This window comes from Delphinapterus leucas, chromosome 8 (assembly GCF_059928025.1).
Source record: "Delphinapterus leucas isolate spDelLeu-1000000601 "Yukka" chromosome 8, BTC_Dleu_Yukka2, whole genome shotgun sequence".
Classification (NCBI taxonomy): Eukaryota; Metazoa; Chordata; class Mammalia; order Artiodactyla; family Monodontidae; genus Delphinapterus; species Delphinapterus leucas.
This window is the reverse complement of record NC_143136.1, coordinates 8746874-8760859: the sequence shown is the minus strand read 5'-3', so window position 1 is coordinate 8760859 and position 13986 is coordinate 8746874. Positions and strand designations below refer to the sequence as shown.

General features: G+C 44.1%; 1 protein-coding gene across 8 annotated transcripts in view; it reads left to right on the top strand.

Annotated features, from left to right (window-relative positions):
• ARMC9 (armadillo repeat containing 9) overlaps positions 1-13986 on the top strand; it is a 145639-nt gene that overhangs the window by 14839 nt on the left and 116814 nt on the right. For all 8 annotated transcript variants that reach the window (XR_016394010.1, XM_030760484.2, XM_022567944.3 and 5 more), the window contains exons 5-7: positions 278-433; positions 4088-4180; positions 8264-8288. Coding sequence is in view for 7 of the 8 variants with exons in the window: in XM_030760484.2 (XP_030616344.1) it covers positions 278-433; positions 4088-4180; positions 8264-8288 (274 nt within the window). In the remaining variant the exon portion in view is untranslated. The remainder of the gene's footprint in view (positions 1-277; positions 434-4087; positions 4181-8263; positions 8289-13986) is intronic.

Sequence of the window (13986 nt, the reverse complement as noted above, 5' to 3'; positions counted from 1 at the left end):
AATCTTAAGGATATGAGAAAATGGTAACGATAGATTGAAAAGGCAGCATTTGAACTGTGTGTATCATATATCTAGTTCTCTGATATTCCTGACAGTTTCACGCAGGGGCGAAATAGGAGTGATGTTAGGATGACTGGTGACAGCACGCAGGCTGGGCCAGACGGGGAGGATGCCAGCGACGTGGCGGGAACTGAAGGAGCCTCGGAGAGAGGACAGGTGAACAGGTGAGCTGGCCTCAAGCAGGAGATCTCAAAAGAGCATCCTTCCTTCCTCGCAGGACAAAGAGGAACTGGATGAAAGGATTTCTTATTTCAAAACCTACCTGGAGACCAAAGGGGCAGCGCTGAGCCAGACCACGGAGTTTCTCCCTTTCTATGCCCTGCCTTTTGTTCCCAATCCCATGGTCCACCCCTCATTTAAAGAGCTTTTCCAGGTAAGTGACCACCTCCGAACCTTGTCTCAGATCCTGGGCAGCATGGCAGTCTCACCTTGTATACATTGGTGCTTTCTGAATGATGCTGTAAAAAGGCTAAAATTTGCTTATGTTATGTTGTATTTTAAAAGAATGTACAGGTAGTTTGCTTTAACAAACTTTTCTTGTGCTATAAAGTGTGCTTTTTTGTTGTTGCACCAAGACTTGTTAACCCAGACTGACAAAATATTTTAAAATATACTAACCTCTCAAATCATTCTGTGTATACTTCTGCGGTATTGAAACAATAACTTATTCAATTACGATGAAAATTAGTAGCCTGAAAAAAAACTAGGCTGCTTTACACAATCACTGGCTATGCATATTTTGATTTGTGTTAAAATTCTCCCTTACTTGGTATATATTTGGTTACCTGATTGTGTACTGTATTACCATCAGACTATTTGCCTATAGCTCTTTTAATTGTTATACTTCATTTTAGTTGACATTTTAGAATAATATTTATGAATAAGATTTACCTATTAAGGTAATTTTTGTTGACTTAGTAAAATTAGTATGTCCCACTGAGAGGTTTATTGAAAGGTATTTAGAGACAAATGTTTTGATATAACGAGATACTTTTTCTAAAGATCTCGCTCTGTTTCCAAGAATCTGTATGGTGCTTACTCCCCTGCCATTGAACGGCGGATGCAGTTCTTCCAAGCTCAGTACATTTCAGTTTCTGCTATAATTCAGTAAAACAAATTTCATTACCCCTGAATAGTAGCTGCTAAACTGAAGGTCAGGTCGTTGACTGAGCTCATCAAAGCCGGATTGTTGTATAGTAGCACAGCTGAATTCTGTGCTTGTTTCTTTGGTCAGTCCAAATTTAGTTTTACCGTCTTCTCCTAGAAGGTTGAAAATATGAAACGGTTAGAAAGTTGTGAAAGTTCTCACAGTCAAGGCTTCTGTTTATGAGAATTATGACATGGCAGTGTGGCTACAGCTTAGATCACGGTGAGGATGAGCCGGCAGCGTCAGGGAAGGGTCCCTCTGAGGCCGCAGCAGGTCTGATGTTCCAAGGCAGAGGCCAAGTTCTTCTTCAGAGTTCAGGAATTTAGAGACCATCAGTGTTCATGGAGAGTCATTTTATTCCATTTTTTTTCCTCTTGCTACTCTCTATTTTTTTTTTTTTTTTTTTTTTGGCGGTACGCGGGCCTCTCACTGTCGTGGCCTCTCCCGTTGCGGAGCACAGGCTCCGGACGCGCAGGCTCAGCGGCCATGGCTCACGGACCCAGCCGCTCCGCGGCATGGGGGATCTTCCCGGACCGGGGCACGAACCTGTGTCCCCTGCATCGTAAGGCGGACTCTCAACCACTGCGCCACCAGGGAAGCCCTACTCTCTAAATATATTCTTTCAGTGGTCATCACAGATACTTCAGTGTACATAATAAAATCTAAAGTTAATGTCTTTATTCTCTTCCTGACCATTACAAGGACCTTAGAATGCATTAACCTCATTTATCTCCTTCCCAACTTACGTGCTATTATTATCAAATATTTTAGTTATATACTTTAACCACACAAATTTGAAATTTTTATTATTTTATGCAGTCAGTATGTGTATAGATTTACCTTTAGGTTTGCCAGTATGTTTGCTTACCACTCCATCTTGCGCTGAGGACCTTCCATCTGGGATCATTTTCTCCTCTACCTTAAATACATTCCTTTAAAATCTCCTTTAGTTGAGGATCCCTTCTTTCAGTTCTTGTTTGCCTGAAAACATCTTTATTGCTTTCTCAGATAGGGTTAAAATACTAGGTTTACAGTTCTTTTCTTTTCTTCTTTTTTTTTTTTGGCCACGCGGCATGTGGGACCTTAATTCCCCTACCAGGGATTGAACCCGTGCCCCTTGCAGTGGGAGTGCAGAGTCTTAACCACTGGACTGCCAGGAAGTCCCAACAGTTGCTTTCTTTTTTTTTTTTCTTTTTAACATCTTTATTGGAACCGACAGTTACTTTCTTTTGGGACATTGAAGGTATTTTTATTTCATCTCCTGGCTCCCACTGTTGCAATTTTGAAGTTGGCCGTCAGTCTAATTGCTGTTCCTTTGTACGTGGTCTGTCTTTTTTCTCTGGCCTTTAAGGTTGTATAATTTCACTGTAGTGTGTCTAGGGATACCCACATATTTTATTTTGTTTTGTTTTTTAAGATGTCTTCGTTTATGTTGGCCAATCTAGCAGACCTTTCCTGAGATTCTTTTCTATATGGTTGAGCACAGAGAGCCTTGAGCTGGAGCACGCTATTAGTTTCCTGCAGCTGCTATAGCAAAGGACCACAGACCGGGTGGTTTAGAACAGAAATTTATTGTCCTGCAGTTTAGGAGGCCAGAAGTCTGAAATCAGGGTATCGGCAGGGGCGTGCGCTCTCCGAAGCTTCTAGGGGAAGATGCTTCCTTGCCTTTTCCAGCTTCCGGTAGCCTCAGGTGTCTATTGGCTTGTGGTTGAATAATTCCAGATCTCTGCTCTGTCTTTACGTGGCCATCTTCTCTCTGTGTCTGTGTCTAAATTCCCTTCTTCTTATAAGGACAGCAGTCATATTGGATTAAGAGCTTACACTAATAGCTAATTCCATCTGCAACGTCCCCGTTCCCCTGGCCTCACATTCTGAGGAGATTAGGGCTTCAACATGTCTTTTTAGGGGGCACAATTCAACCCACAACAGACACATGAGAAATGAAGTCATCATGCTGTGTCGGGGAATTACAAAATCTTTTTAAAATATCAGACTTTTCTGCTTTTCTGGCAGTGTTTTTTCAAAGGGTCAGACAACGCACTGGAGGGACTGATGGGGTGGCGTGGGAGGCGTGGATGAGGATTAGAGCTGGGGGGAGGAATGGGGAAGGATGGGCAGATCTGGGGGAGATGGGGCAGGATCTCAGAGGTAAGTGGACATGAGTTTTTAGTGGCAGAGCTTCTTTCTAGTGGAACTTCTTGGTTTAGGTGGCGGATACTTTTGTCTGAAGACTCAGAAAAATTGTCCTGAGAAAGATGGTTGCTTGTGACACTTATTCTTTTACTACGTGAGTCATTATTTTTTCCTTCTCAATGAGCATTATTTGAGATAAATAATTTATTTTTAAGGAGCAAATCAAACTAGATGTATGTCATGATGCTGGACGTGATGGAGTATTTGAGGCAGATAACAGCTTCTTTCTGTTTTTCTTGTCTGGATGAGGTTTATGGAAATGAGTCTTCTTCTTCTGGAGACTCTCAGTAACTTAGCGATAATTGTGTATTCCTGCCAGTGCCACATATGCCTAAACCATACTGCATTATTTTTGGTATTCAACATAATAAGGTTACTTATCAGGCTTGTGTTTAAATCACATGAAAAATTCAAATCATGTACAGGGTTATTTTTTCTCTGTATATGAAAGTACTCTCTTCTTTCCTCCTGCTGTGGGCTCTCGAATCTTCTATAAGTGAATTGGTGAAATGTCCTAAAACCTGTTTTTTACAGCATCACACCACTGGCAAGACATCTTGCTTCTGATTTCAGTAACTGTGGTGGAGTTATTTAACCCTAAAGGCCACAACTTGACAATGTTTGTTGGCATTTAATGATCTAGTGCTTTTCTTTTTTTTCCTTGTTTTTTTTTTTCCTTTCCTTCAGGATCCTTGGACTCCAGAATTAAAGTTGAAGTTGGAAAAGTTTCTGGCTTTAATTTTTAAAGCCAGTAACACGCCGAAGCTTTTAACATTATATGTATCCTTTTGAAGCATATGGAGGCCACCTATGGTGTTAGAGCAGCTCACTGGCCTAGGTGTCCTCAAACAGGGATAGTTGTGGTCGTGCTGCTTTCATACTTAAGAGCGAATTAAGCGTTAATGGGAGCGTGCCAACCAGTCCGTGGCCTGTTAGGAACCGGGCTGCACAGCAGGAGGTGAGCGGCGGGCGAGTGAGTGAAGCTTCATCGCCGCTCCCCATGGCTCGCATCACCACCCGCACCATCGCCCTCACCATCCGCGGAAAAATTGTCTTCCACGAAACCGTCCCTGCTGCCAGAACGGTTGGGGACCACTGCTGCAAAGGATTGACTTCTATGGCGTTGGGTCTCTGAGACGCGGCGAGGGTCCTATTTTCATGTCATGTGCTGAGAAGCTGTCTGAGTAGGAAAAAAAAAAGTCTGTCTTCCTGAAAAATAACTCTTTGGAAGAATTGTCCTTCGCAAAAGATCAGCTAGTCACTTTGAAGGCCTTGAGGCCGTGGCGTATGGACAAGTCATATATAACTTGCCACTCAAATTAGGACTTTTTCCCGTTGTGGAGCACAGGCTCCGGACGCACAGGCTCAGCGGCCATGGCTTACGGGCCCAGCCGCTCGGCGGCATGTGGGATCTTCCCCGACCGGGGCACGAACCCATGTCCCCTGCATCGGCAGGCGGACTCTCAACCACTGCGCCACCAGGGAAGCCTCAAATTAGGACTTTTAAAAAACAACTTTGTTGGAACTTCCTTGGTGGTCCAGTGGCTAAGACTCCGTGCTCCCAACATAGGGGGCCCGGGTTCGATCCCTGGTCAGGGAACTAGATCCCACATGCCGCAACTAGAAATCCCAAGTGCCACAACTAAGACCCGGCACAGCCAAATAAATAAATAAATATGTTAAAAATAAATAAATAAAAAACAACTGTAATTTACACACTGTGAAATTTACCCGCGGTACGCACATTGTTTAATGATTTTTAGCAAACGGATAGAGTTGTGCAGCCGTCACCACAATCCAGTTTAAATAGGGACACTTTTGAGAGTAAAAAGGGAACACTGACCGGACAGCGGACCAGGCAGCAGGTGTAAATGGAGCTTGTCCGGGGAAGAATGTCACGGATCGCCCAGCCCGTGGGAGGCTGATTTCCCAAAGCTCGTGGGTCTCTAAGGACGTTCATCTCCTTTTGTTCTGAGCAAGAATGTATCAAAAGTTATTTCATAACAAGAATATAGCATTTTGAATTGTAAGGTTGGTGTTTGTTTTGTTTAATTTAATAAAACATTTAGGCCACTGTGCTGCATAATACCTTCTGCTTCCGTTCTAACTCCAAAGCACTGGACTCTCTTTTCCTAATTGAACTCTTTGAATTGAAATCCCTGGGATTTCATGGCGTGTTTCTCCTGCTTCAGCTTCCTAAGCCTCTGGTGGCTCCCTGTGGCCCGTACTCAAGTCCTCAGCCTCGCCTTGAGACCGCCCACCATCGGGCTGAGTACAGCTCTCCTCTCTGCTTTTATATCCTTTAAGGTTTTGTTCCAATACTACCCTCTGCCCGCATACCATTATGTTTGCATACCCAATTCTTTTCCCTCTTAGAGTTCCATATAAAAGGACAGTTTTCAGTGAAATTAGGACTTTTCCAACTTGGTTTATGATTACTTGAATACACTTTTAAAAAGCGTTTCTCCTTAAAAAGGTAATGGGGATGATGTAAAGATTCTAAAAGAAATTTTTTACGTAGTAAATCATATTAGTTATATTAATAATAGCACCCATTTCATTGGAATAATATGAGGATTGAGTTAATACGTGAAAAACTTGCTTAAAACAGCCCAACACATGGAAGCGCTTGTGTTACTGACTGTTAGCTGTTAGTATTATAGTTTGCAAATAGTTGTTACCTTTTATCCTGTTCAACATGCTTTGAAGCAAATATACTGAAGTCTAGCAGGTAACTATAGACATTATTCCTTTCTTTCCCTTGTCGTGTGGAAATATTTGGAGTTCAGTTCGACGCATATATTAGGTTGAATATTGTGCTAGGAATTAGGGACACAAAGAAAAGGCCAAGACATAGTTGTCTCAGGCAAGTTGGAGTTTTGAACAGTACAATGGGAGTCTGTGAGGCAGATAGAATGAGGGACAGGAGTTCCAGGTAGAGGGAACAGCTCGTGCAAAGGCACTGAGCCTGTATGTTTGGGAAACTATGAAGCATTCAGTATTGCTGGAGCAGAAGAGTTGAGAGAGAGAGTCAGAGATTAGGCAGGCCCAGGGCACGAAGGTTCCTATGAGGCCCCGTAAGTAATGAGGAGCCTTTGAACCATTTTAAGGAGAAGAATAGCATGGTTATGTTTACATATCTAAACAAACAAACAAAAAAACACTCTTTTTTTATTCCTGATTATAAAATTGATCATATTCCTTATAGAACATTTGGAAAGCACAGAAATGCATTTGTGTACATACATACACCCCAAAGTATGTAATGTTTACAATAAACGAGGATAGACAGCTATATGTATGTGTATTTTAAAGTATTTTTTATCAAATGAAGAGAGAATTTCCTCATATCATTAAATATTCTTCAAAAATAGGTTGTCTTCACAAAGTTTAAACATAGAAATTACCTACATCCCAGCAGTTCCACTCCTAGCTGTATACTCAAGAGAAATGAAAACATATGTCTACACAGCAACTTGTACATGAATGTTCACAGCAGCATTATTTGAAATAGCTAAGAAGTGCCAACAACCCAGATGTCCATCGACTGATGAATGGATAAACCAAATGTGGTCTGTCCATATAACGGAATATTATTTGGCAATAAAAGTGAGTGAATTACTGATCTGTGCTACAACATGGATGAATCTTGAAAGCATGATGCCAAATGAAAGAAGCCAGACCCAGAAGGCTGCATATTGTATGATTCCATTTGTATGAAGGGGCCAGAGGGGGCAAATCTACAGAGAGTAGACAGTGGTTGCCTAGGGCTGGGGGGGGGGGAGGTGGTGGTGACTGCTGACGGGCACAGCGTTTCCTTTTTGGAGGATGAAAATGTTCCACAGCCGACTGTAGTGATGGTTGCACAACTCAGTGAATGTACTGAAAACCACTGAAATGTACACTTTGAATGGGTGAATTATATAATATGTGAATTACATCTCAATAAAGCTGTTACCAGAAAAATTAAGAAAACCCAGGGACTTCCCTCATGGCGCAGTGGTTAAGAATCCGTCTGCCAATGCAGGTGACACAGGTTTGAGCCCTGGTCCGGGAAGATCCCACATGCCGCGGAGCAACTAATCCCATGTGCCACAACTACTGAGCCTGTGCTCTAGAGCCCGTGAGCCACAACTATTGAAGCCCACATGCCACAGCTACTGAAGCCCGCGCACCTAGAGCCCAAGCTCCGCAACAAGAGAAGCCACCGCAATGAGAAGCCCGCGCACCGCAACCAAGAGTAGCCCCCGCTCGCCGCAACTACAGAAAGCCCGCGCGCAGCAACGAAGACCCAACGCAGCCAAAAATAAATAAATAAATATATATATATTTTAATTAAGAAAACCCAAATAAAACAGGTAAATACCTTGCTATCAGACATGCAGCCAGATGTGTGGAAGCTGAGATTTAAACCCAGGAGGCAGTCTGGTGCCAGAGTCTGTGGTTGTAGTTACCGCACCATGCTCTCTTCATCCCATTCTCAATTTCCTTAGGCTAACGTTTTAGCACTGAAGTTACAGCGTTAAAGGGTATGAGTTCAGATTTGCACTTTTAGTCAAACGTCTTGGTAGCTGTGGGGAAGGTTTTTGAAGGGGGAAGGAGGCCAGTTAGGGGCTGTTGGACTCACAGAGTGGTTCTTGAGGTGCATAGAGGAGGATTTATCTGTGAGTCATGAGTCGCCCAAAAATCGAGAAGTCGGTAACTGTCTTAGTTATTTATAGCAACATTAAGAAGCGCCCTTCCCTGTCCTGAGATTTCTTTTTTACCACGCTGGGGCTCTTTCTCAGATTGGCCAACACAATGTGAGATACCCTGAGTTTCTGCCTCCTGAATGCCTGTTTTCCTGAACTTCTTTCATCCCAGAAGGAGAATGGACAAACCAACAAAGGTAAATCATCTAGATGAAAAATTTTAAATCACAACTTTGCCAACTCGAGTTTTAAGTAATGAAATGGAGAGAATTCCGCGGACTTGGCAAACGAGGGCTTTAAAAATCTAAATATTTATGAAGTGCTTTGTAGTCCTTTTTAATCTGCGTTCCTTGAGACCCCCTTTTCAGGGTGGATGGTATTGTTAGCTTTGTCTTGTATGTCAGGTAACTAAGACACGGAGAAACAACGAGAATCCAAGCAAGAGCCAGAGGGACCTAAGTGCAGCAGCACAGTTAGAAGGTGCAGTACAGCGTGGGTAGGGAAAGAGTTACTTCAGTATCTTTCACTTTTACCTTAAACTACTTTAACAGGGTCTTATCTCCACAGCAATATGGAGTTCTCGTTCTTACAAAGCATTTCCATTTTTTGCATTCAAAGTAGGAATTCCAGTCTTACACTTTTAGCATAAAATGATGGTTTTCCAAGATTAGTAATTTTTACCAGACCTGTTCATTTTCCAGAAAGGTGAGAAAAATTTTAGTTAACATGAAATTGGTGGCCACAGTTGGGGTTCTTTGTCTGTGATACAACATTATGAAAACTGCTTAAATTATTCTGTTGCAAAGGGTTATATGATGTGCTTCATGCCTTTGATAAGTATTGAGGGCATAATCCTCAATTCCCAGCAGGTGGAGTTTCACTACGTGAAATAACACATTTGCCCTTTTCACAGCAGTCATGTTAGAGAGGATTGCAAAGCTTCCTGCCATTGTTTTTCTGTTTCCTTTTAGAGAGTTAAAGTTTTCTAAAGAAAAGAAGCATTAGTAAATTATTTAGCTCTTGGTGTGCCAGGGAACTGAATGATGAGCAGGGCTGCAGATTTGATTCCCACGCGTGCTTCAGTAGCTTCAGGTGGGAAGCGCTTGGGTGTTTCTTCTCGCCCTCGGTGGCCTCGCGGGCCTCCAGCTCAGCGGTTCTAATTGCGCCGCTGGCTCTGCAGCTGGGCCTCCCCTCCCGGAACTCAGAGGGACCTGCGTGGAGGAGCTGCAGGACTCACGCCCTCGGTCCGGGCCTCAACACAGAGGAGCAGTGGGGACCGCTCCGAGGGGCACAGGCTGCAGCCTCGAGCTCCCGGAGGCGGCGTTGCCCCCAGCATGGTTACGCGGAGGACGCGTACCTGGGGTCTGTCTCTGCGGCTGTCCAGGCCTGCTCCCTACTGGGTTAGTGCAGCTCCGGGCCTTGGCCAGGGCGGGTCCAGGCCGGTTGTCTCCCGTTCAGCACAGCTGGAGCTCCTCAGTTGGGACAGGCGCTCGGGGCTCGACCTGCAACCCCCAGAAATGCTCCTCTGCCTCACTACTTCTCTTCCTCTTGCTGCCCAGCAAGCTGCCTCAGACTCAGTGGCATAAAACAACCATGTCCATTTATTCTTATTGCTTTCATCTTGCGTGGTCTGGGAGTTGTGGGCTCAGTCAGTTCTCCCTCGGGGTGTCTCCCGGGTGTAGACGGAGCCGGGTAGAGCCGTCTCCAAGGCTTCCACGTGCACAGGTCTGGTGGCTGATGCTGGCTCTCGGCTGAGCTCTCAGCAGAGGCCCTGGACTAGAATGCCCACGTGGACGCTTCCTCAGGGCCTGTTGGCCGGGTTCCCACCCAGGGTGAATGTCCCCAGAGGGAGCTGGATGGAAGCCGTGTCATCTTTTCTAACCCAGTCTCTGAAGTAACGCAGTGTTGTTTCTGGTGTGTTCTATTCATTAGAAGCAAATTCCTAAAGCCAGCCCACATTCAAAGGAAGGAGACTTACGTTCCACCTCTTGATGGGAAGGAACCGTCAAAGACCCTGCAGTCATATTTTAAAACCACCACCCAACCTGCGTCCATTGGGTCCCAGAGAACTGCCTTAATTCTTTTTTTTCTCTTTTTTAAATTAATTTATTTATTTTTGGCTGCGTTAGGTCTTCGTTGCTGTGCGTGGGCTTTCTCTAGTTGTGGCGAGCGGGGGCTACTCTTCATTGTGGTGCGCGGGCTTCTCATTGCGATGGATTCTCTTGTTGCGGAGCACGGGCTCTAGTCTCACGGGCTTCAGTAGTTGTGGCATGCGGGCTTCGTTGCTCCGTGGCATGTGGGATCTTCCCGGACCAGAGCTCGAACCCTTGTCCCCTGCATTGGCAGGCAGATTCTTAACCACTGCGCCACCAGGGAAGCCCAGTTTTTGGCTGAGTCCGTTTAGTCCTTGTTCAGAGTCAGTCTTTGGACTCCTAGGCATTGGGGACAGGAAGGTGGTGAGAAACTTATCCTGGATTTCCGAGTTTCTGCCACCTCCTGTCACCCAGTATGCCCTGCAGTTTGGGGGGATAGCTTCTTACCAGCAACCAGTTATGTCTCTGATAAGTGGCCCAGTTTTGCAGACGAAATAAACATGGGAGGGGGAGTGCAAGTAGAAGAGGCTGTATTTTTCTACAGACCTTTCATTTGGTATTTCAGCAAGGAGACGAGGTTTTTCTAGCCTTCTTTAAGTTTGATTTTAATTGCGTTTTCTGAGGATAGCTAAGCAGGATGTCTGTGGAATTGAGTCTGGCAGGCACAGTGTATGTCTGTGGCAGAAAAAACCCCAAATGCAGTATTGCCACAGAGATGAGAGATTAGCACCGCAGGGCACTTGTACCAGGGACTCCAGCCCAGGCCCAGTGTCACCATAGCTAGTTGTCACCACTGTGTCTTCTGTGCCTTGTGGTCATTGCTAAGGCTGCAGTGACCACAAGGCACAGACAAGCCCCCAATTCAATGCTAGCCCCAGGTGTTGTTTTTTATTTTTATTTCTTTTTAAAAAAAATTTATTTATCTATTTTTGGCTGCGTTGGGTCTTTGTTGCTGCGTGCGGGCTTTCTCTAGTTGCGGCGAGCAGGGGCTCCTCTTCGTTGCGGTGCGCGGGCTTCTCATTGCGGTGGCTTCTCGTGTTGCGGAGCACGGGCTGTAGGCACGCAGGCTTCAGTAGTTGTGGCTCACGGGCTCTAGAGCACAGGCTCAGCAGTTGTAGCGCATGGGCTTAGTTGCTCCCTGGCATGTGGGATCTTCCGATCAGGGCTCGAACCCATGTCCCCTGCACTGGCAGGCGGATTCTTAACCACTGCTCCACCAGGGAAGCCCAGGTGTTGTTTTTTAAATGGAATGGTTGGATAATATCATTATGTGTCTTCAGACCTACTAGAGAATGGACTTGAGGATATGGAGAGGGGGAAGGGTAAGCTGTGACAAAGCGAGAGAGTGGCATGGACATATATACACTACCAAACGTAAAATAGATAGCTAGTGGGAAGCAGCCGCATAGCACAGGGAGATCAGCTCAGTGCTTTGTGACCACCTAGAGGGGTGGGATAGGGAGGGTGGGAGGGAGGGAGACGCAAGAGGGAAGAGATATGGGAACATATGTATATGTATAACTGATTCACTTTGTTATACAGCAGAAACTAACACACCATTGTGAAGCAATTATACTCCAATAAAGAAAAAAAAATTTTGATAAAGCAAAATTATATATATATCATTATGTGTCTTGATAGGAAGGTTTCATGGGCAGAGTGAGATTTCCAGAAGCTTTTGAAGAAGGTGAGAAAAGTGCTTGGAGTGGAAAAGTCTCTCAAAAGGAATTATATTAAAAATGGCATTAAGAATAAAAACTTAGGTTGGCAATGTACCATATTGGATTATTATTTTCACCTAGTCATCTAAAAAAGATACAGAAATAGTATCTTTTAGCATTTCTGGTATTATGCATTTGGCCCCTTCAGACAATGGGCAACTGATCATTTTCCTAGGGTTCAGAGCTGTAAATATTATTTTTGAAAATGATGACCTATATTCCCAGTTATAAGCCTTAACTTTCTTCCTCCGGTATTTGTGGATTAGCAGAATAGCAAAGAGCCGATTTATATCTAAATACCAAAAAAAATTTGTTTGATATTATAAAAATAGAGTGATTGATTTGTTTTTTATGTTAGGTTAGAAAAAAATCCATATTTTAAAATGTATCATCTTGAGCAGCCAAGATGTCTCTAAAATCAAATCTCATCTACTTTTCTTTTTTTTTTAATTAATTAATTAATTTATTTTTGGCTGCGTTGGGTCTTTGTTGCTGCGCGCAGGCTTTCTCTAGTTGCGGCGAGCGGGGGCTACTCTTCATTGCGGTGCGCAGGCTTCTCACTGCGGTGGCTTCTCTTGTTGTGGAGCACGGGCTCTAGGCGCACGGGCTTCAGCAGTTGTAGCTCGCAGGCTCTAGAGTGTAGGCTCAGTAGTTGGGGCGCACAGGCTTAGCTGCTCCGCGGCATGTGGGATCTTCCCGGACCAGGGCTCGAACCCGTGTCTCCTGCATTGGCAGGTGGATTCTTAACCACTGCTCCACCACGGAAGCCCCTCATCTACTCTTAAAAAAAAACAACAACAATGCATCTAAATGAAGTAGAAATGTCAACAAGGGAAAGTTTGACTGCTTTTCTGTAGGATCACTTTTGTTATTGATTCATTTCATGCTCGAATTATAGGAAATTATATAATACAGGAAATTATAGGAAATATAAGGTCACTCTTTGTGACCTTAACTGGCATTCTTTTGGTTGTATATATCTTTTGTTTAAAGCTTGGGATGCAGTTCTTTGGACTTTTGCACAAATTATGTCAGTGGCTTTGAAATATAAAGAGTCTCAATAAATTTTGCTGGCATGATTACGACAGTTTCATTCAAATAACATGGACCAAGACATCTCCATTAAAAGTTGAGATCTTGCATGGCAAGGCATCTTAGCTTAGTTGTCCTTGTCTCATAAAACTTTTTGTTACTGAGTCCAAGCTCGCTTTGCTCGCCGCATGACAGGCCAATGAATCGGAGACAAGGTCTTGAGGCAAGGAATATGACTTTATTCGGAAAGTCGGCAGACCGGTGTCTCTGGAAAACCATCTTATCTGGGTCTGGATGCCAGTTTCTTTTATAGAATCAGAGAGGGAGAGGTGGTGAATTAAAGTAAAAGGGCCATCAGTCTTGCAAAGCATCTTCTGGAATGACCAGACTCGGAGAGAGGATGTGTTAGTTTCTTCTTTCTTGCAGCCATCCACAGGTGGGCAGGGTTCCCTGAGGCAGGCCATTAGGTATGTTTATAATAACAAAAGCAACGAAAAGCAAAGGTTAAAGTCTAAGAAACAGATCGGAACGTGGAGTCTGATTTAGCTCTTCCCCATCACAATTTGACAGGGAAAAAAAGAGTCAAAGTTCTGTTTAATGCTCAGAAATAAAGTTGATATTTTGAGCTGTAACCCAAATAGCTTACAGTAATGGTTAGGTCCTGTGTGTAGCCAGTTAAGGTGTCTGCAAGGTGATATCTCTGGATAGCAGGCTCTTTTTGCTAAATGGTGTATTTGAAAGGGTTATGAACGTTTCAGCCCAGTTGCCTACTTCTCTCTTTCCTGTAGGCTGCTGGCAGTGAAGGCTCTTTTGCCTCAGGTTACCATACTTTGAAACTGTCATAAATTCCAGTTCTGGGTTCCCAAGGCAAAAGTTCCACAAATAGTCCCCAACATTTAGTTAATCGTACAATGAGTTTATGCGGTGGGGGGGGGGGGGGGCGGGGAGTGTTTTGCTACAGTCCCCTTTAGAGAGGGACTACTTTGTTGACATTAACACTGATAATTTGGGAAGTCATTTGACCCAGCTAATGGGTTTTGGTACTTCAT